The sequence below is a fragment of the Electrophorus electricus genome, chromosome 10 (assembly GCF_013358815.1).
Source record: "Electrophorus electricus isolate fEleEle1 chromosome 10, fEleEle1.pri, whole genome shotgun sequence".
Classification (NCBI taxonomy): Eukaryota; Metazoa; Chordata; class Actinopteri; order Gymnotiformes; family Gymnotidae; genus Electrophorus; species Electrophorus electricus.
This window is the reverse complement of record NC_049544.1, coordinates 14,298,470-14,319,342: the sequence shown is the minus strand read 5'-3', so window position 1 is coordinate 14,319,342 and position 20,873 is coordinate 14,298,470. Positions and strand designations below refer to the sequence as shown.

General features: G+C 37.3%; 2 protein-coding genes across 5 annotated transcripts in view; both read left to right on the top strand.

The window, feature by feature from the left end:
* The window catches only part of LOC113572697 (lethal(3)malignant brain tumor-like protein 4), a 58,645-nt gene extending 55,021 nt beyond the window's left edge, over positions 1 to 3,624 (top strand). For 2 of the 3 annotated variants that reach the window (XM_027002484.2, XM_027002475.2), the window contains exons 19-20: positions 1,060 to 1,122; positions 1,899 to 3,624. In XM_027002484.2, the coding sequence (XP_026858285.2) occupies positions 1,060 to 1,122; positions 1,899 to 2,054 (219 nt within the window). In that variant the 3' untranslated portion in view covers positions 2,055 to 3,624. The remainder of the gene's footprint in view (positions 1 to 1,059; positions 1,123 to 1,898) is intronic. The other variant, XM_027002494.2, reaches the window with a different exon arrangement.
* Positions 3,625 to 6,775: 3,151 nt separating this feature from the next.
* tmem200ca (transmembrane protein 200C, genome duplicate a) lies at positions 6,776 to 17,035 on the top strand. 2 transcript variants are annotated; one of them, XM_027002594.2, is made up of 3 exons: positions 6,776 to 7,099; positions 14,562 to 16,207; positions 16,828 to 17,035. In XM_027002594.2, exon 2 carries the CDS (start codon positions 14,595 to 14,597, stop codon positions 16,197 to 16,199), a length of 1,605 nt encoding a protein of 534 aa, XP_026858395.2. In that variant the 5' UTR covers positions 6,776 to 7,099; positions 14,562 to 14,594; the 3' UTR covers positions 16,200 to 16,207; positions 16,828 to 17,035. The 2 variants fall into 2 exon arrangements, with proteins under 2 accessions (XP_026858395.2, XP_026858388.2); XM_027002587.2 differs by having other exon boundaries at positions 14,562 to 17,035.
* The last annotated feature ends 3,838 nt before the right edge of the window (positions 17,036 to 20,873 follow it).

Sequence of the window (20,873 nt, the reverse complement as noted above, 5' to 3'; positions counted from 1 at the left end):
TTAATAGGCAGACATTAACTACATTACTGCTACTATCATGTGCCCAACGTTTTTATCATCAGGGGCTTTTCACAAGAGCACAGCCATCTTGTCAAGTGATTACCATTCAAGCAGAATGAAGGGGATACAGTGCACGGTTGATGGTCCTGAAATGCTGTGGATCACCTGCAGCCTGCCTCAGAGAGAGAGTGTGCTAGATCTTCTGCCAGTACAGTCTCACTTCCTGCTCTGGTAGCAAACCTAGGTGCTGTGGGCCCCCATGATCTCATTACAAGCTCTGCCAGAATCCTTTGCCGTTAACATCTTTGAACATTGACTTTAATTTGTGCTATTCCCCAGCCAATTAGTGCCACAAGGTCATGAATGGCCAGGCCTGATTTACACTGCCTTCTTAGTCCCAGGGAGATTTTTTTTTTAAACCCAGTGAGGTTGTTCAGGTTCATGGATTACGGCCTGAGGCAGAGCTGTGATCTAGTGCACATTTATTTTGATCTTTTGGAAGTACTGGGAATTGTATTGATCTGTTGGGAGTACTGGGTTGAAACACTTCTTTTGGTAATTAAAAGTAATGCACACCTTTCCTCAAAGTCTTATCCGATCTATTAAAATCAAATACATTTCCAGTCCTTTATTTTAGATATTTTTGAAGGTGATTGTTTGGTATTCTCTTTGAAGTCTAACCTGGTAGTGGTTCTTTTTGGTCATATTAAAGTCTATGTCTCTCTTTTAAGGCCACTCACCCACAATGAGCAGCCCTCTCTTTGTCTTTAGTTATTCAGCTGTCCTGGGGGTCAAAAGTAAGGTTTATTCATTGCCTGTAATTCAAAGGGCTGGTTTTGTTTTGTCTAATTCCTAGATACTTACTTCAAGTTTTTCAAGTTTTGCTGATAAATGTTTTTGATATTTAAATATGTACAAAATTAGGATTTAGTTCACCCTAATTTTGGATCCTTTGTGACTTTTTCAGTTGAATGATTTCATATAAATGTAACTATTATGAAAGAAATAGTGATTTCAAAGTAGTTGGAAAAATTATCAGATAAACCATCTTTTGTCTAGGTGGCTGACTTCATTCACTCCCTGCCAGGCTGTGAGGAACAAGCGAAACAGTTTAGAGAGGAGGTAAGTTAAATTCACATTGTTTCTCAAGCCTGGGGAAGCCTGTATCTCCCAATTACCAAGGCTGAATTCAGTCCATAAGAAGGCAACCCATTCCTGTTACGCTACATTTATTTTCAATTCTATTTTTTTAGCACTTTGATGAAGTTGCTATGTAGAAAGATTGATGCATTGTATTCAAAATTAGTTAAAGGGACAAACATTTAGATTGTTAATGACTCTGGATGATGTGTTTTGGCTCTCAGTTGTTGGTGAACACTGGCTTTTGCAATATGCTTAACTTGCTGAAGTGGAACAGACCCAGGCCGCGCTTTTGCCATAGTGCACTCTGGGTATCACTCTCTAGGGGACAGTGTGGGAAACAAAGCCCTTTCCTTTCTTAATAGCGCAAGCAGTGTTTGAATAGGAAAGAGTGAGGAGGTTTTGAACAAAACCTCAAAAAACAGCATTGTAAAAGCATTTAAAAAAAACAGTATTGTACACACAGGAACTATTAGGTTGCAGGGGACGTTGTGCATGCCAAGGAAACAGCATTACCTTACACTGCAGGACTCTACCTCTGATTAAACTAGATGTATAGAGATGTTCATTATTGAGCTACTCTAATACAGTGTGCTTATATAACAGAGAAAATCCCCTTGTTAATTGGGGTTGTTTGTAAGAAGCATGCATGTTCTAAAGTAAAAGTGTGAGGAGAGACTTGTCTTTGTTCTTGTCATGTTTAGGTGTTTGCATAGGCTTCACCGAATGACTGATTCTGCTTCTTGTCTCTCTTCTAGCAAATCGATGGAAAGGCATTCCTCCTGCTGACGCAGCGTGACATTGTGAAGATCATGAGTGTCAAACTTGGCCCTGCCCTAAAAATCTATAATTCCATCCTCATGTTTAAGCACGCTGAAGATAACCAATCAACAAGCAGCGATACCAATACATGAAACCCAACCAAATCTGACTTACCCCACCCTTTTACAAATGTATGTGAACATGGATGTCTACTGTACTGATGCATTCCACCCTCCCAGCTGCCCAGCCCCACCCCTTTCACTCACCTTCCTAGACACAAAGGTACTCACCCATAAAGACTCTCTTCAGTGAGGATTTCTTCAAACCTCTGCCTTTCAGGTTCTAGTGTCTGCCCTGCCTTGGACACAACTTTCTGATCTGCCTTTAAACGTCTCCACACAGCGTAAAAGCAAAGGTCAACTTACCCATGTGATAGCAGCAATTTTTTTTATTCTCTCATATGCTGTACCCAACACACACACCCGATCCCACCCCCCACCACCATTTCTTTGTCCCATACATCAAAGCTTAATTAACGAAATGACAATCAACCACACAAAGTAAGTACCATCATACCCAAGGCTGGCAACAGGGGTTTTCTTAGTGAAGGTGCTATTTATATCAAACACAACAGACTAACAACGTGGTAAACACGTTTCAGTCTCTGGTAGTTCTGGTACAGCATATGATCATATCTATTGACTTTAAACCTGGGAGAGGCCCTTTGTGCTATCTGCTCTTATTTTAGTATCTATTTTGTATAGATGATATATATATATAAAATTATAATTTTCTCTGTACCTGCTGATTCATCACCTTTATTTATTGTGCAACTCTAGATATGTTTGCACAGTTGAAGGAAAATTAATATATTGTATATTGTGAATTCCTAAATGCCAAAAGGATTTTTTTAAGATTTGAAAATGTTTATTTTTGTGATGTATTGCACGTGCCCGAAGACTTGGAGAGGATAAAAATCCAAAACTCTTGGATGAACATTTAAATGAATCAAAATTGCTATTTGAGTTTGAGTAATTTAAAGTAACTTGAATACTTTACTGAGTGTCATTTCTGTGCTAAATGCATTCTTAGTCTTGTGAAAATAGGCTTTCTAGGCTTATCCACTGTAATTCAGGATAAGTAATGTTTATCAGGATCAGTAATTCTTATGAGAAGCTTCATAAGTTTGTTATGCATTCATGAGAAATCACAATTCCCAGGCTACCTTCACACTGCTCGATCAGGGGGATTTTCTGGTAACTAATTAAAGGCTTCTCATAATGCTCACCCTAGAAAATATCTATATTTGCTATACATTTTTGAATTTACAAATTGAGGATGTCATGTATCCTTGTCAGCTCAGATGTGTTTGCTAAAATTAGCCATATGTCAACAAAACTTTAGCAGTGTAAATCTATTGTCTTTTTCCTGCTTTCATGTTGTTTTCATGTTTTTTTCTTTTGCTTTGGGCCATCTCAATCCCAAAATGAAGAGCACCAGGTAATTTGTTACTATACATTTTCTCAAGACTGCTGTTAAATGCATGGTGCAATACTACAATAAGCTGGTTCCACCGCCAGTCTCCGTTTCCAAATGTCATCATGGATTAACTTCGAAATGTACTGTAAATATTTGTTAATCCCATTTCTTACACTGAATTTACACTTTGTACAAGAAGAGACAGTCACAAGCTCACAATGCAAATAAAGAGTGCAGATTCCATGTTGCCTTTTTATGCTACATATACTCATACATAGTAACTTTAACAGCTGTGTCATATGCGAGATCTCTGCACTTTTCAGTCTAGTTTCAGGCTTGGCAGCAGTTGAAAGCAACTAATTCCTTCCAAGACATAGTGCACTTATTCCTATGTTTGGGTAGAACAATCTCTGTTACACAGCTTTCAGACAAGTATTATTTATAGAAAAGCATGCAAAGCTCAGGTGCAAGAAAACCACAGAACTTTCTGGCTATGCTGCATACTACAAGAGACTGTATCTTGTTCATTGTGACCCATTTCACTGTTAGCTGACTTTCAAGGCAGAATGTTGGGTTTCTCATCCATAATATAAACACCAAGCAGCTGGAGAAACAAAAAGCATTCCTATCGTGGTACTCTTCAGGGAAAGCTTTTATATACTTAGCCATAAGGATTGCCCCGATAAAGCATAATCTTTAGTTTGTCTGCAGTAAAGTTTTCATTTTGTTAAAACAGTGTCTCACTAAGAAGTGCATTACATAGCTACAACTCAAAACTATACTGTTACATCCTCTCTATGTGTGGTATCCTCAAGAGTGAAATTTCATTACGAAGGGTGTGAGAAGTCCCTTCTTCTGGTACAAGAGACACTATACTTGATTTTCAGATTTCACAGACAAGGTTCCGTTCAGTTTTAGACCATTGTGCAACCACAGAAAATATTTTAATGTAAAGGATGTGGAAATAGATTTCAAAAGCTGGGAGCAGATCTAGGAACTGGTATGGTCCCATTTGTCCAACAACAGGTATGGGTGAATGAAGGCAAATATATAACATTTACTAGAGGCTTAGCAGCATATTTGATTAAAATTTAGAATGCTATTAAGCATTTTCTCATAGCAAAATAAGTCCACTTCAGACAGTTAGACAACAGCAGTTGTCTAGGACATGATCAAAACATCTGCCTGGCCCATAGTTAAAAAATAAAATTCAATAATGTAACTCCCAGACACTTTATTACTGATTATAGCTAATATAAAGGTGTTTAGCATAATACCCACATTCTGTGCTGTCACAACATAGACCTGCACCCATAAGTCCATTTTCAAGGATTTAGCTTTTTAATTAGGCCATTCAACTCAAATGAAGCTTTCATAAATGCAGCTAGGGAAAGTATAAAGTTTAGCCAATATCATGTAAAAAAAATCATGTAAAGAACTAAGATGAACGAGATACTCCCATGGGCTCTTGACATGCCTTTAATGCATCAGTGTCAGACATTAACAGGTCTTATGATGATGATGATGATGATGATGATGGCCTTTCCTAAATCCTGTGGGAATACTCCAGCCATTGGACACAAACACATGCCGTGATTGCATGCAGGAGTCTGGAGCCACACAGATGGGCTTTTCAGTACACTAAGATCGTTTTACTGTAGCGAGCACTCCACATGGATCCACAAATGGATCCACAGAGGCTGTACTGGACAAGGTGGGATTTGTTAAATGCTCAATTCTTGTGGAGGAGACAGAGTGGAAAGGATGAATAGGATGAATTGAGTTCCTGTATCAGCAAAATATTGTATCTTCAGGCAAGAAAAGGTACAGTGGCAGAAACACACATCAAAGGCCATGGAGATTGCTTCATTAGAGCTCACAGAACTCCACAGTTGATGTTAGCTAAGCCCCCAATCCTTTTAGATTTAGGTCAGTTCTACAGGGCTAAGTTACTAAGGAAAATACACAGAATGCAGTCTTGGTTGTAAAGAACATAAAAATATACTGAATGTTTAGATATTATATACAACCTTATTTTAGGCCTACAAATGACTAAATTGACACAGTTGTAGAATTCAGTATTTTAAGTCATAGCTGATTTAAAAATATATAATGATATAATTTTTTAAATATTTACATATCCTAGTAATTGTATCATTTCTTTTTGATTGGGAAACTGGTCCTGCAGTCAGCATAAATGTTTATTGATTTTTTTATATGTAAGTATTTATTATTTTGAATATTGACTATTAACTCCAATGTAATGTACATCCATACAGAATCACTTTGCACTAGTCTGGCACAAAATATTCAATAGTGGCCTGTAAACAAATATGATCAATTGTTTATTTCAAAAACTAGTTCCAACAGTTATGACTGGCTGCAACCAACTGTACTTCTTTTGAACTGCCAGTTTATCAGCATGTTATCTGGAAACAGCCCTGGCATCTTGTCACATAATGTTCTTCACAGTCACAGATATTAACAAAATGTAGTAAAATTTCCTTTTCAAATGTATGATTGTTCTGTATGCCTTAAACATTTACTGCATTGACTAGCAAACTCTCCTGCTTTTACCTTATAACTAAACCCTGTCAATAATTAAAACTACCATCTTCTCAGTTGTTGTAGACATTGTTCACACAGTTAACAGTGAAATGTTTTTACTTGAGCAGTCATATGTAGAGCTACCTTAATAATCACAGCTGAATTCCTGTGCAACCACCTGAGCACCAGTATGATGTGAACAAGCCACACCTCCAGAGAAAACTGTCAGAATGTGCTGTAGCTGGGTAGCTGCTTTCCAGGTGGGGGTTTAAACCAAGATAGATTACACAGCAAATGGGAAAAGGGCTGACTGACACATAAAACACTACAATGACATCTTTGATTTTTTTTCTATTATGTTCTAGGTTTTATAGTCTATAATGGCCTATGAACCCCCTTAAAAATGGATTTAGAGTAGTAGAACTTACATGCTTCAACAGAGTTCCAACAATGTTGGCATATACACAAAAATGTTGAAACAATGTTAAAATGCATCAATCCATTCTTCCTTTCCCAGCCATAAATTCAGCGCAAGACGTTTTTCTATATTAACATGAATATGCTTAGGTTGGTATCGCCCAGCAGCTTATTTGTCAGACTTTCTTTGCTGTTTTAGCTTGTATTTTTCATATCTGTCTGTAATGTTGAATTAAAACAGCATCCTTCCCATCCTTTTGTCCTTGTGGCACTCTCTGAAAGAGGACATTTGTGCACTGGATGTGTATAACAGTCAAAAGACAATTATTCAGATCCTGCAGCAATTTCAGCACATTCAGACTCCGTGGTATCATAGCAACAACACCAGCGCAACAGCGTAACATCAGCAATACCCCCATCACCCGTGCCTGCCAGCCACAAAACTCTCCATTACCATCTCGGCACAGAGCTTCCTGACAGGCACTCTCTGAAGAACAGCGTGAGGCTGGCGCTCCGAATCAAAGAGAAAACCCGTTGTTTTAGAGGCAAAATTTTTGAGTGAGCCATGGAACCGCTGCGAGCGCCACATTGTAGGAAGAGAATGGGTCCAGCGAGGTAGAACCCCGAATATCCCCTCCGTGCGGGATTACATGAAATACGAAGAGGTCTTTTCATTGCGCAGAATGAATTCTTCAATGGAGAGAAACTTTTTGATCATCGTCTGAATATAAAATTGGTATATATTTCTCATATGGTATGTAACGTTACTTTATGCATATACAAATGACCTTTACCTTATTCGCAGAATATGCATTTGGCACTGGGTAAGCATTTTGTGGATGTGTGGTTTTCGGATGTATTCTTTCATACATCTTTCCTATGGTTTTATGATTTTTAAATATTTGTGGGGGCTACCGTATGTCACGACGCAGCTGTTCTTTTTATCTATCTATACACAGTCACATATAAATATATACATTTTTACATTCGAAATCTTGTTACTTTCCCTTGCTTTAAGTTAGATTTATAAAGCATTGTTTTCGCTTCTGTGCGTTTTTTTCTTTTCTCTTCTTTTGGATGGGCCGGTCCAGGCAAGGAAATTATTATCCACAATGCGCACATGAGGAGCGGTGTGGCATAATTGTGCGTGTTAACACCGTTATACTGAGCATTAATCGAGAATACGTTTTCCAAACCAACAATTTCGAGTCAACGTTGTCGTCGGACAACATATATTCTTTCAAATATATTTATATATGATTAACAATATTATTTATATTAGAAAATTGTTATATTGTAGGATTTTTATGCTAAGAATAACATGCTAAGAATAACATTTTTTTATGCTAAGAATAACATGTTCTATAACACAAGATGTCACTGGCGTTTATTTCGAGGTTTTTGTGAGCATACTGTATTTTCAGTTCATTAGCGTTATAACAGGAGTGGCAACTCTCTCCCCACGCACTGTTCTCGTGTGTTGTTGCAATAGTTATAGCAGTGAAGCGCGTACCGTGGTATGATGTAGTGGCATTTCAGTCATGTGAAGCTGCAGACCACGTACATGTTGCGAAGTACAAGTGATTTTGTCCTGTAAAACAGGCGAGTCTGTTTGTATGATTATATTTTACATATGTGCGTGTTAAAGATTTAAGTATGTTCTCGTCCTTGTCATGTTTGTCACGTTTCAGCGATCTTGCCCTCTGCAGGACAGTGGACATTCTCGTCGAGCACCGTGACCACATGCAGAAAATGCACTATATTTGTCAACTAGCGAACACTACAGTGCACTCAAGGGTGAAGAAGTTCAAATCTCTCAATTATAAACTATAGCATATTTAATCTGAAAGATCTAGACGCAATCAAGGCGAGACTGACTCTCATGTTCTATGCAGTGTTTTTAGCAAGAGAGTTCCTAAGAAAGATGGTTTAAGACCCGGTGGGCAACTTGTGTTTGTTCCATTGCAATATAAATGTCTTCACACAGCCTAATCACCATACAACCTATACAGTCAAGACACACCTGGGTTCTAAGTATAAGAGTAAAAGCAATAAGACAGCATCAGTTTTGCTTTCTTTCTTTTGAATCCATGGTTTAGATGTATAGGTCAGATGAATGCAAATAAATTCAAGCATGCTAGTAGGAAGAAAGGGGTGGGAGTCTTCTTGGCAACAGCAGCTAGCCATAACCACCTAAGGTTGATCTCTTGAGCAGTACTGATGGATTGCTTTGTGCTGGAAGAATTACAGCATAGTTTTATTCCTCCCAGTTTATCACTCCTCTGCTTGACTGTGCAGAAAAGAAAAAGATGAGAGAAATCTTTTGTCAGCCTTTCATTTGATGATAAATAGGAAACAACAATTGGTTATAGAGAGTTATAGCCTTAGATTTATAGAAAAAAAAAAATTTTTTATCATTAACTATTATCAGATTTTCATATAATAAATCATTGCGTATTATTATTTTTCTGAATGGTCATTCTTTTTTGTTTTCTCTCAATATAAATTTTCATTAGAATATATCAGTGGTTTAGTTTGCAGTTTGTCAGCCTCATGTTTGGCTGTTCTTTAGTTTTCAGTTGCTGTGGCAGTGCAGAAATATGATTTTATTTTGGTAGTTTGATTTCAGTTTATTTTGGGAGTTTCCTGTCTTATGTGGGCACATTTTAAACTAGACTAGTGGAGGAATTCAGGGTTGTCTTGAGCTAGGACACAGCAAGCTTGAGTTGGACTTTACATCCTGCGTATAACTTCCAAACAAAGATCCAAGATCCTGCTGAAAAGCTATCCCACTTGAAATAGGATCTCAAATAAAGTGATGTTTCCAGTAATTATTCAACCATAAGGGGTAAAGCGGGTATACACACTTATACAGTATCCATTGTCTCAATTCAGATTCAGACTGAACCTGAAATGTTGTAGTATTGTTTATATAGTATTCAGATAAGAAACAAATTATTCAGTAGAAACTGCTGCTTTACCATCTCATTAGATTATATCTTAATTTATTTGTCCCAAATAATTGCATATCAACATAAATGTTCACGTTGCAACAGTATATTGTTAGATCAAGGTCTCTACCATTGTTTATAGGTAATTACTTAGTGTATTACAATGTATCTGTGCTATAACACTATGAATGTCAGCAGTGGAGTGAGTCACTAGTGGATGTTCACTAGCTGCTGCAGTCTCCCCATGGATGCTGAGTGTGGGGATTCCATGTTTAGAACCTGTACTGTGATAGTAATTGTTAGTTTAATGACTATGTTCTTTACTCAGGCACATTTCACTGCTCATTAAACTCCATATAGGCTCACCACAGGGCCATGTACACCTGCTTTGTCATTGGAGTGCTCATAGGTTAAATTAGCTGTCTAGTAGAATGTTTTTTCACATCTTTCTGCCAATAAAGAAGATTTTGGTGATGTGAAAAAAGGTGTTTCCAGTGTTGGGGTTATCTGATCCTGATGTATAGTTTAAAACTCTCAAGCTTAAGCATCATTTTTAAAAAGCACACAAACATAGGCTTTGTTGGCAGTAAAGTCTTCTGGTATGTATTGCGCTGGTATCAAAGCCTGTTTGCTTTGTACACAGTAGGCTTTGTGAGTGATACTTAGCCTCTCTGACATTGGCTTCCATTACCTGAGAATGCCTCAGCTGTGCTTTGCTAGATTTGGTGGACCACAATTGCTACAGCTATTTCAGAGTTTAATGTTCCATTGCATCTCATTTGTTCAGATTAACAGACCATGTGATTGACCACATTGCAGCCTTGCCACCTTTTCCTTAATTTCAGATATACATTCATGCATTGTACAGGTCATCCATGCACTGACCTATAAATATGTTGGCGACAGCATCTGTGAAATGTCATCTTTTGTGTTACCTCACCTTTCGTGATCACACCCCTCATTTCCTTGTTAACAATGTTTCTCTGCTGTTTGTTGTAATGTGTGGAAAATCCAGACAGTCCTTTGAACCACAGTCCTCAGCATTAGTCATTTACTAATTGGTAGCATCAGAGCCACCAGTTTGAGTGCACTGGATTGGAATGATGGTTTTTCAGTGGCAATGCAATTAAATTTAGTCTGTATGATTTACTTGGGTGCACTGGGGTGAGCAAAATGAAAATTTTAAATTGTTATATCTGTTGAAACAATACTGAGAGGCTGGGATTTTGGAGGGCTCAATACAAATTTTGATCAATGCATTATTCAGTCAAATTTGTTTAGAAACTTTTATTATAAAAAAACTTTTATAATGGCTGTAATTAATATTTTTCATATCCATCATCAAATGAAAGGCAGACAAAGGATTCCTCTCATCCTTTCCTTTGCTGCATAATCAAACAAATGAGTGATAAACTGGGAGGAATAAAACTATGCTGTAATTTTTCCAGCACAAAGCAATTCATCAGTACTGCTCAAGCAATCAACCTCAGGTGGTTATGGCTATCTACTGTTGCCAAGATCTCTCTCTCGCTCTCTCTCTCTCTCTCTCTCTCTCTCTCTCTCGCTCTCTCTCTCTCTCTCTCTCTCGCTCTCTCTCTCTCTCTCTCATAAACTGCAGCACTATACAGTAAAGATTATGGACCATATGTTTCTCAGCTGTTAGATGACCATATGTAGAGTTATTAACAGAAAGCCAAAGGCAAAGGCAACATCTCATATAAAGCACCTTTTGTTTTCCACCAAAGAGAGGGGAAATAGTTTAATAAACACCACACTGTGACAGTACATTCATCACCTCAAATTAAGAAAAATGGTCAGTGTACCCCCAGAAGAAAGTGAATCCAGAAGTGTCTGTGTGCGTTGCCCTGCTGTTTCAGGATTGATGGACGTTGGTTGTGGAAATGCTAGTATGTGTTTTTCCTCCAGAACTCCCCTTTGAAAGGCAATATAAAGATTTAATTGTTGCAATAAATTATCAAAGCACGGCCCATGCTAAAGAGTGCAGAAAGTGCATAACATTTTACAGTATTTTTTAAAATTTATGCATGTATATTGTTTTCCAGAATTTAAAGTGTCAAATTGTAAACTTTGTTTTTTCCGTCAGTTGTTATCTCTATGGCAAAATATGCATCACAAAGGATTCCAAATATCATCCTCACGTTTTGTATACAAACCTTTAGTAATTGATATCTAATGACTTAATGGAAGCAGTGTAAGACTTTTAAACCCTGTTGTTCTAAAACTGGTTTAGGAAATTAAAGAGAACAAGATAAAACTGCTCCTGTGAGCCAGGGTGGGATCCAACCTGTCTGTTATCATTAACTGAAGCTCCAGGTGTTCAGTTTGCCATCTGTTTGTTGGCCAGATGCCATTTAAGAAAATCTCATTTATGTTTTGGGGTTTTTTAATATAAATTCAGATTTCTTACATAATTTTATTGTAAGTAAGGTCAAACTGACAGCCAACAAAGACAAACCAAATCTTTTGGGAGGGGGTGGGAGGTATTTTGCAATGGTTTTTTACAGTTTATATTGAGTGGTCCTTTATAGATAATTAACACACTCTCAACAAAATATCTGTCACATTGTCATTAATGAATGAGAGAATTCATATGGTTATAATCACAGTCAAGTTTATTCACAAATGGAACAGTTCAAGGGTCATATACCAGAGATCAGACCTCAAACCAACCCATCTAACTTTAACATCAACCCTAATCCTAATCCTAATCCAAACCTTAACCTGAGAAAATACAGTTTAAAATTTATATATAACAGCTAAAATGGTATTACATGTTTAGTGACTTCTCAGGTTAACATGTAAAAATATGAACTTGGACACTCCAAATAAAGTGAAAACAACAACAATTCATCATTTTATAAACAAATCTTATTTACACAGTTGGCCACTCAAAGTGTCCCTTGTTCTTTACCAAGGTGGCCAGTAAATCTGCAGGGCACTGTAGCAGGTCCACATAAATATGCTTTAGTGCTACAGGGGTTAGAGGTTAAGATGCATAAACAATTACACTTTTAAATGTATTCTTTTTGATTGTTTGTTTGTTTGTCTGTATTTTCTTTAAAAAACAAAAAACAAAAAAAATCTCTTGCACTTCACTGCTGTGATGTACCAAACCACCCTCATCTGATCACCCGTGGCAAGTGTTTAGTTACACAATATGTAGAAAGGGATGATAACCGGATTCTCACTGGCCTTCAAGTTCAAGTTTCAGCAGTCGGAATACAACTCTCTTCTTGTAGTAACAGTGCTGTGGTTGAATTATTCAGGAGTTTACAGGGTTGGAAAAAACACCAGAGACCCACATCCAGGACATGCTTTCAAACTTTTAAAAGTACATTTTAAACCATCTGGGTCTAATTTCTTTGCTGTTGCATGGGAACTATGCACACAGTTAAAAAGATTTGAGAGTGATTTCTTTGTGGCATTTTCGGCATTTTTTCAGATGTTATGAGAACAATTATGTCTCCAACAGCCTCACTAAGCTCCTTTGGTATTCCTGTAAAGAGATGGAAAATACTTTCCAATGGAAATCTTTCTTCAAGGTAAACACCAATAGTAGTAATGATAATGCAATACAGGAACATAATGTATTCGATAGCAGGTGTTTGTCATTATGAAACAGCAACAATTCAGAATTTTAGTTTCTTCAAAACATGAAGCAAATAGTTTGTACACAGAGATGTCTTTTTTCAGATTTTTTGGAATTTGTGTATTTCAAATCCATGTGTTGGTTTCTCAAACAGCCAAGTATTCTTTTTATTTTTTGCTAGTTTTTATGTATAAAAAATAAAATTGATTTTTGGTAGTGGTCTCAGACTGTTGTACACTATAGTGCAGACTAGTGGTGGAAGGAAGTCATTATCATTTTAAGTATTCTGGAAAAAGAATGGAATCTTTCCCAAAACCATAAATCAAGACCCAAACCAAGACTCTAAATAATGAGACTTACACCAAAACTACATTCATGCAGTCATGGGACCTCCCAAGCATGAAATCAAGACATTTGGAAGTTTGAACTTAAAATACCTCTTTAGAAATTTTATGACCAGGCTAAAATAAATGTAGTAATCCTTCTGGTTTGACAACGCTGATGAAGAGAAACTGTAAAGCTCTTTTAAAAGCATTACAGAAATAATAAGAAAGATCCCTCTAAAATGTAAAATATGCATATTATCCATGTTTTCTGTTGTTATTATTCCTTACAGCTGCTTTGAAAAATGTCCACTTTAGTTTTGATGTGCACTCTCTAAACCCTTGATCTGCATTTGCATATTAATTATGTTCAGTCATTAGTAAGTAAAGTCCACATATGAACATGGTGCATCTCTTTGGGCTATGTATTCATTACAGGGTTTCTTTTGGTGCTAATTTGAGTATTTTGGAAACTCCTATCATTTTGTGTGTCTTCAAATGTTGAATTCACTAAGACAAAAAAAAAGAGAGAATGGAAAGAGAGTGCAAAACCCCTTTTTTACTCTAAATTTATTCCATAAAGACACCATTATCTATGTTCAGACTTGAAAATACTTGGTTGGCTTTGCTCTTGCTTTATATATGAGGAAGCCTGGAATACATTTTCATTTAAATATACCATCCTGCAAACAATGCCTCCATGGCATTCAGTTTATTCTTGTTATATCGGTGTGTGTTTTACTCCATTTCTAAAATCATACCTTTAGATTGTTAAGCATTAATGCCTGGCTATCTGCAGAGTTTACTGATCTACTGGTAGATGAAGAATTCCTAAGCAAGCTATACCTGAAAAGAGTCCTATTTTGTTGAAAGAATCCTGAAATGTCCAGTTTCTCGTTTTGCTTGTGTGTTTATGGCTGTGGGTTATACCATGTGTGAAGTCACATCTGTCTGTTTTGCATAGTGTGAGTCCCCCACGCATGGCTGATAATCAGACATGCTCTCCAGACCTGCATGAGGTGCGGTGTCACAACGCTGCACTCAAAATCTGCTCGTCTGCTCAGTCCTCACATCAGATGAACAAGCTCCAGGAGAAAGAATATTCCACAGACTTTAGTTCACATTTGCTTGGCCTTTTCAATCAAAGACATTCAATTTTTACTTTTTTGGGGGGAAGCGGGACATAATACTGAAAGAAATTGAAATACATCAGATCTTGTAAATTACTGTAATACTGTAGATGCTTTAGTATGCTTTAATCTGCTCACATTAGGGATTCAGTTTAATGGCACTATCATTCTAATTGTTGCTCTCTCTTTATGTCAAATTCAGGATGATTAATTATTCACCAGCTCTGGCCTCATTATGATTGCCACCGGGGGTCTTCTGAGGATCTCAGCCAGACGCCAAGACTCCCTCCGTGCCAAAAACCGAGCGGAGAACAAGCGTAAAAGGAAGGCCAAGAAGAAGAGGAAAAGCGAGGTGGTGGTAGTGAAGGGCAAACTGAAGCTCTTCTCCATTTCTGGTCTGGTCGCTGCGCTTGGCATCCTCGTGCTGCTTGTGGGCATTGCCTTGGCAGTACTGGGATACTGGCCCAAGGACAGCCTCTACCCACTACTCACACCTAACAGTTTACAGAAACCAGTTAGACCTGAAGATGTAAGAGTACCTAAATCAATGAACTGGACCAATAATGGTAAGCTCATTCATCAGCTAAATGGACACCTGGTCAGCTCCAATCATTCCAATGGCACAGACGAGAATTCACCAAAGTTGGGAGCCTTTGCTGAGTTTTTGAATAGACACTTATATTCAGACAAGCTAAAAGTGTTCGGGCCATTAATTATGGGCATTGGGATCTTCCTGTTCATTTGCGCCAATGCAGTGTTGCATGAAAACAGGGATAAAAAGACAAAAATTATTAACCTTAGAGATATTTACTCCACAGTTATTGATATTCACAGTTTGCGAACCAAGGACAATGCTTCGCACAATGGATTTGTAAACTATGTACAATCAAAGGGGCTTGAAGACAAACCAGGATCAAAATATAGTGCTGCTATGCTAGCAAAGGAGTCCTGGCCATCTTCAGGCACTTTCAAACTGGACCAGGGGAGCTTGCCACCATCGAGACGATCATCCAATGAAAAGGCACAGGACTTTTCCCTGGATAGGCATTCATTCACAGATACTGTGTATAGCATCTACAGGGAGCAAGATAGAACCACCAAATTGTTAGCAGTGCCCAAGCACTGGGAGAGCAGAACCTTCATGACAAAATCAGGCAATGCTTTCACGCTACCAATGATGAAGCTCAATCACAGGTCCGTAGAAAAGAGGAGGGGCTCGGACATGACTGGGAAGGTAAGCAGTGAATGTTTGGATGCAGATTCTATTCGCCATTGCCTTGAGTCTCTGGCAGCATCTGGGAGCATCACCAAAGCCAATGTGGAAATGGCTCAAACTCGGGCCATCCTTTCCCAGGATTCAGTGGAGGTTTACAAGAGCAGTGGCAGCCTGCAGGGGATACCACATATCTCCCTTCAGGGCTCCCAAGTTCAACTGCTTCCTGCTTCACCTGCCAAGGTCACAGGCTCTCACCTGTCCCTGAGTGCCCTATCAGACTACTCCAGGTCCATTGACTTAGGGATCTGCCCATCCACCCCTTCCCACCGGCACATGGAGCGACCCAGACGACTCAGTTGCCCTCGAATGGAGGGCCTGAGCAGTGGGGGTTACATCAAACTTGAGGGCCTTGGGGGAGAGTCCTTTGAGTCCTCTGTGTTTAGCTCTGCTGATCCTTTGTCCAAAGGTGAGGTTTCAGAATCTCTCCCTGTTGAAGAGGAGGCTGCTTCCAGTGAACCTGACAGTGGTGTGGTCAGACAGTACTCAAACAAAGAAAAACTCATCATGATTTCCCGATCAGACACTACTTTGGAGGACATTGAAACAGAAAGTGTAGAAATCTAACTGAACTGGTAAGTTGAGACAGTGAATTTAAATTGTGGATTTAATAGGGACATTATATGCGACTCATTACAGCAATGGATACTTTAGCCCTTAGAGAAAATAAGTTTATGCATTCACTTACTGGAGTGGTCTCTAGGTAACAATCAGAATATAATCCATACCATAGGAATTAATTGTTTAATGCCTTTCAAGATGCAGTTTGCAGTGACACAATTTGTTAAAATTATACTGGCATGTCAAGTCCAAAGACATATAATTGCTGTTGAATGAACGAGCAAAGCAAAAATGAAGGGCAGCAAAAAAGCCTCAGTTCTGCAGTGTGATAGCACAGGTGTGTCTCTACTGGGTTCAGATTTTTATATTTACAGTAGAAATACAATGTGGCTGTTCCACCCGTGTATTGTCTAGTTAATTAATGAAGAGTTGCTGTCTCAGCGGCATGTATTTTTTACTGTAGTGTCTTTTTTTAATTAACGAGAGTATTGATTTTTAAAAAATGTTTGACTTGATACATAGCAATATCTTATTTAAAATGTGGACTGGCTGTGAGAGAAGCATTATGTTTGCATTTTGACCTGAAAATTATGTAATCTTTTTTATTAAACTTGTATGTTTCTGTTTTTTTTAGATGTCTTGCTTGTTTAGAAATGGCTGTAATGGCTTTTGCCTGAATTAAATCCATCCTCTAGCACAATCGCCTGCTCTGTTCAGTATCGTCAGATTCCATGAGCTCCTATTCAAAATACCCTGATATGTTTGTGGATACAAAGTCCTGTGCGAATGTATTTTTTGTACCTGATTAAATGTGGGTAGTGTTGAACAATGCTATCTTAAAGTACACCAATGTTCCCTGTGTCAAAACGTATCACAAAACCATTATGATCATCATAGGGTGCAATCATTTCTGAAATATAAACTAGAATTCTAGAACTGATGTCTGTGTTGTCTTTTCATCCCTACTGTTCATAATGTTTGAAAGTTGGGTAATATGTAGTACTACATTATAAGTAGTTTTAGCCTGAGGTCCTTAAAGCAAGAAAATTTGATACATTGTAAATTTGAGAAACAGATTCAGGAAAATCAGATATCATGAGAAGCTCTGTCTCAGTTAGGAGCCTATGTTTTTGTTTCATCTCACAAAAATAAAACTTGGAAATGAACCTTATGTCAGCCATCTATCTTGACCAGGAAGGAAATTTATCCATGTGAACCCCAAACAACTGATAGCTAAGTATCCTTGAACTGTCCAAACTATTTTCATTAGTTGTCATCCTTTAATAAACCTTCAAATAACTTTTCGCAATGCTTAACTTTCGCAATGCTTAACAGTACAGCTCTTTCAGTGTATCTCTCTCTTTATCTTTTCTAACAGGTGGTTTATGGAGTAGTGGAGCTTTGCTATATACAGACAGCTCCTTAGCAGGAGTTTTCACCTAGATGATCTTTAGCCAGATAGCCAAACAGGTCTTGCTGTTGTTGACACAAAGCTTCTCCGTCTCTCTCTTTCTCTCTCAAAAGACACTATATACTGTTTCCTTGCGTATAACAGCACTATTATTACTTCTATCATATTTTCCTGTTATTCCCATAATTTCACTCAGTATTCAGGTTTAGTTTGGCTGATTTGGTGGTTCTTTGCAGCGTATCCTAATTATCTGGTAGGTGCCCAGACATCATCAGTTTATTGAGATTAATTGCACTCAGAAAAAAATATACCCTCCTGATTTGTATAATAGGAAGATTATTTACTTTCATGGAGGATTAGGTTCATGTTTAAGATCAGTTAGTGTACTGATGTAAATGACATGTAAGTGACTTCTAATCTAAAATATGTAATATCTAAAATAATTTCTTGGAAAAACATTAACTGAGCAACAATGGTGGTAATTTTACTATATTAACTCTGCAAGTGTTTTCTACTGAGAGGCTATGTACTGAGAGACTAGCTTCCCTTTGGCTATAATAAAGATTCTCTCCAGGGAGCAAGGACGTGATGTCATATTTGAAGATCTTCTGAATAGAAATGCACTGATGCCATCTTAAACTATGCTTCCTCATTTCACTACAGCTTTGTCATGCTGATTCACTGTTGTTTGAGAATCAAGTGTCTGTTTGAGAAACATGAAAGCAGACATATTTCTCTGTTACCCATGTTTTTGCAAATGCAACAAGACTGAGAATATCTGATCATGTTGTCTCAGTATAAACTGGAACATCACATCTAAATGTCTAAACTCAGCCATTATGAATATGTCTGCTACACTTACACAAAATGACTTGACTTCATATATTTAGCCTTTGAGGTGCTTTGAGTCTCTCCATTTAATGAAAGCACTAGCTGAGGATAATACGCACATTTGCCAGTGTTTATGATTAATCCCATCGCTGTAATCGTGACACTCTATATTTTAAAAGCTAAAAACACCTATGGCTACCATAGGCTTAAATGTCATATCAGAATTCTTCTGGTTCAAAGCCTTGAAAAAGGCTTTTCAAGATCTGGATTGAAAAGTAGAACAGATGTTTGTGCATTGCCATCTGTTTCGTTTCAATGAACCTTTGCATATGGTAACCAGAAAATAACAAAAAATAATATAGAAATGGAATGTTCATAAGGCCATGTGCAAACCCATGATAGAAAAACCTCCACTACCTGGTTTACTCATGTAAAATCAAACAGGAGATGCTTGTTCTGCTTTTACAGCTGCAGTAAATTATAAAGATCAGCATGATCTTCACAAACTGTCACAAGACATGAAAAAATCAGATATTGTTTGAGTCATATTTGTTGAGCATGGAAAGGAAAGTCATTTTTTTCTGGGGGAAACATAGACTCCATCTATATTAATGGCTGCCTGCTATAAATACTGTATATTTCAAGGCCAAAGTTCTCATCTCCCAGTGCCATCTAGTGGTACATTTTTCCACAGGCTAAGTGATGTGTTTGAAGTACTGTTTGCTCTATAATCTCAAAACAGTGGTCCTCAGGCACATATTAATTATGGCAAATGATGAATTCTATAGATTTGTTTGGGATTAAATAAAGAAGTGTTCTTGGTAGTGATTTTATGCAGTAGATTGTGATACCTTTAACACAGACTGTGTCCTAACAGCAAAGATTTACTGAAAATTAACTAGATTGACAAACAAGATTCTCTAAATTAGGGTCAAGTAAAAAAGAGCTTTTTAAATTATATGTAATATTTCTAATTAAAAACATTTAAATGAGCCTTACTGGAGGTTATTAGGTGTATATTTAAATTCTCCATCTTTATTGATTTTGATTTAATGTTTTTAAACATTTTCATTAGATTAAAAAGTTTAGATTAAAGGTTCAGTGTAATAATAAAGACGCATTCTTCAGCTATTATGGTTTTAAGATATAGGTGTTGTCATCTGTTTTATGGTTAAGATTTAGGCCTGAATTGTTATCCCCATTTTTTTTGTTTGTTTGTTTTTCTTTTTACATTTACTTTTTTTTAAATGCAGCATTTTTCCCTTAAGTCTGCAAGATGGACTGAATTCATGGACTTGTTGAAAAAGTAAATACTAAAAACCCATTAACCAATGTTAAATTATAAACATTCATATTTTAGTGAGGTGGGATTTGCAAAGCAATGGGGACAGGTCAGTATTCTTTGTTTTCAGTCATTCTTTTCTGAATAATTTTTTGAATTTTTTGATTTTTTTTCTTACTGTTTTCCTTTTTCATGGAATTACAAATTCGGGTTTCCATGTTTTAAAAATCCTAAATCATTAGAATTGTAGATATATTCAATAAATATTTGTAATACATTTTGGATTAACATCCAATTTACATAGATTAAAGTTTTATAACTCTTTGTTTTCCATCCTGGCATATAGTTGTCAGCACAAATTTCACTTGCTATCCCAAAATGATTTTACCAAAGCTCTAAAAAAACAACAACCCCCGGATAGCGCCATGTATGAGTTCTGTTTGACTTTACAGGGGACGCTTAACCCCCCACCCCACCCGGACCCCCGCCAGCCAAAAAATGCCTTGACAAATTAGCAAAGTTTTGCCGCTTAGAAAAAGAATTACTACAAAGAGCCATGATTTTTTTCAAGAGGAAATAAATTAGATACACTGTAACAGGTCGACTGTCTTGAAGGTTCAAGTTACAATAACAATTCATCATGACAAATAAGTCAATTTATGCACCATCTTATAAACAGCCAGTATCATAGCTCAAAAACAACAAGTTAACGGAATTCTACGTTAATCAGAGGTTCTTCAAACCAACCAAGCTTTGCTTTGCTGTTCTTCAGTTCCCGAGCCTGTGCTTGTTAGAGCTTTGGCCACTAGGTGGCGAGCTCGTAATACTTTATACATAATACATGCAGCCGCTTGTGTTGGATGGATCAAAACTACTTGTGTGACTAAAGCAAATGCCACACGTGCTCGTTTTCCAAATTCTACTTATCTGGCCAGATAAAGATAAAGATGTTACGCCATGAGAAGAGGTCAGAAGCAAGATAGGTTATATTTAAGCTTATATAATATGCTGTTGGACTGTTAAAAATGTAAAAGGCCTTCTGCATAACACTCCCTATAGTTTTTAAAAGCCACATGACTAAGAAATACAAGGTTGTCGATGTCCATGACTGGTGGACTGCTTCTACTACTAGTTAATTGAATTTCTATATGAGTCT

Coding starts and splice junctions, on each gene's coding strand:
- tmem200ca (XM_027002594.2), top strand. CDS start 14,595: ATGATTGCCACCGGGGGTCTTCTGAGGATCTCAGCCAGACGCCAAGAC.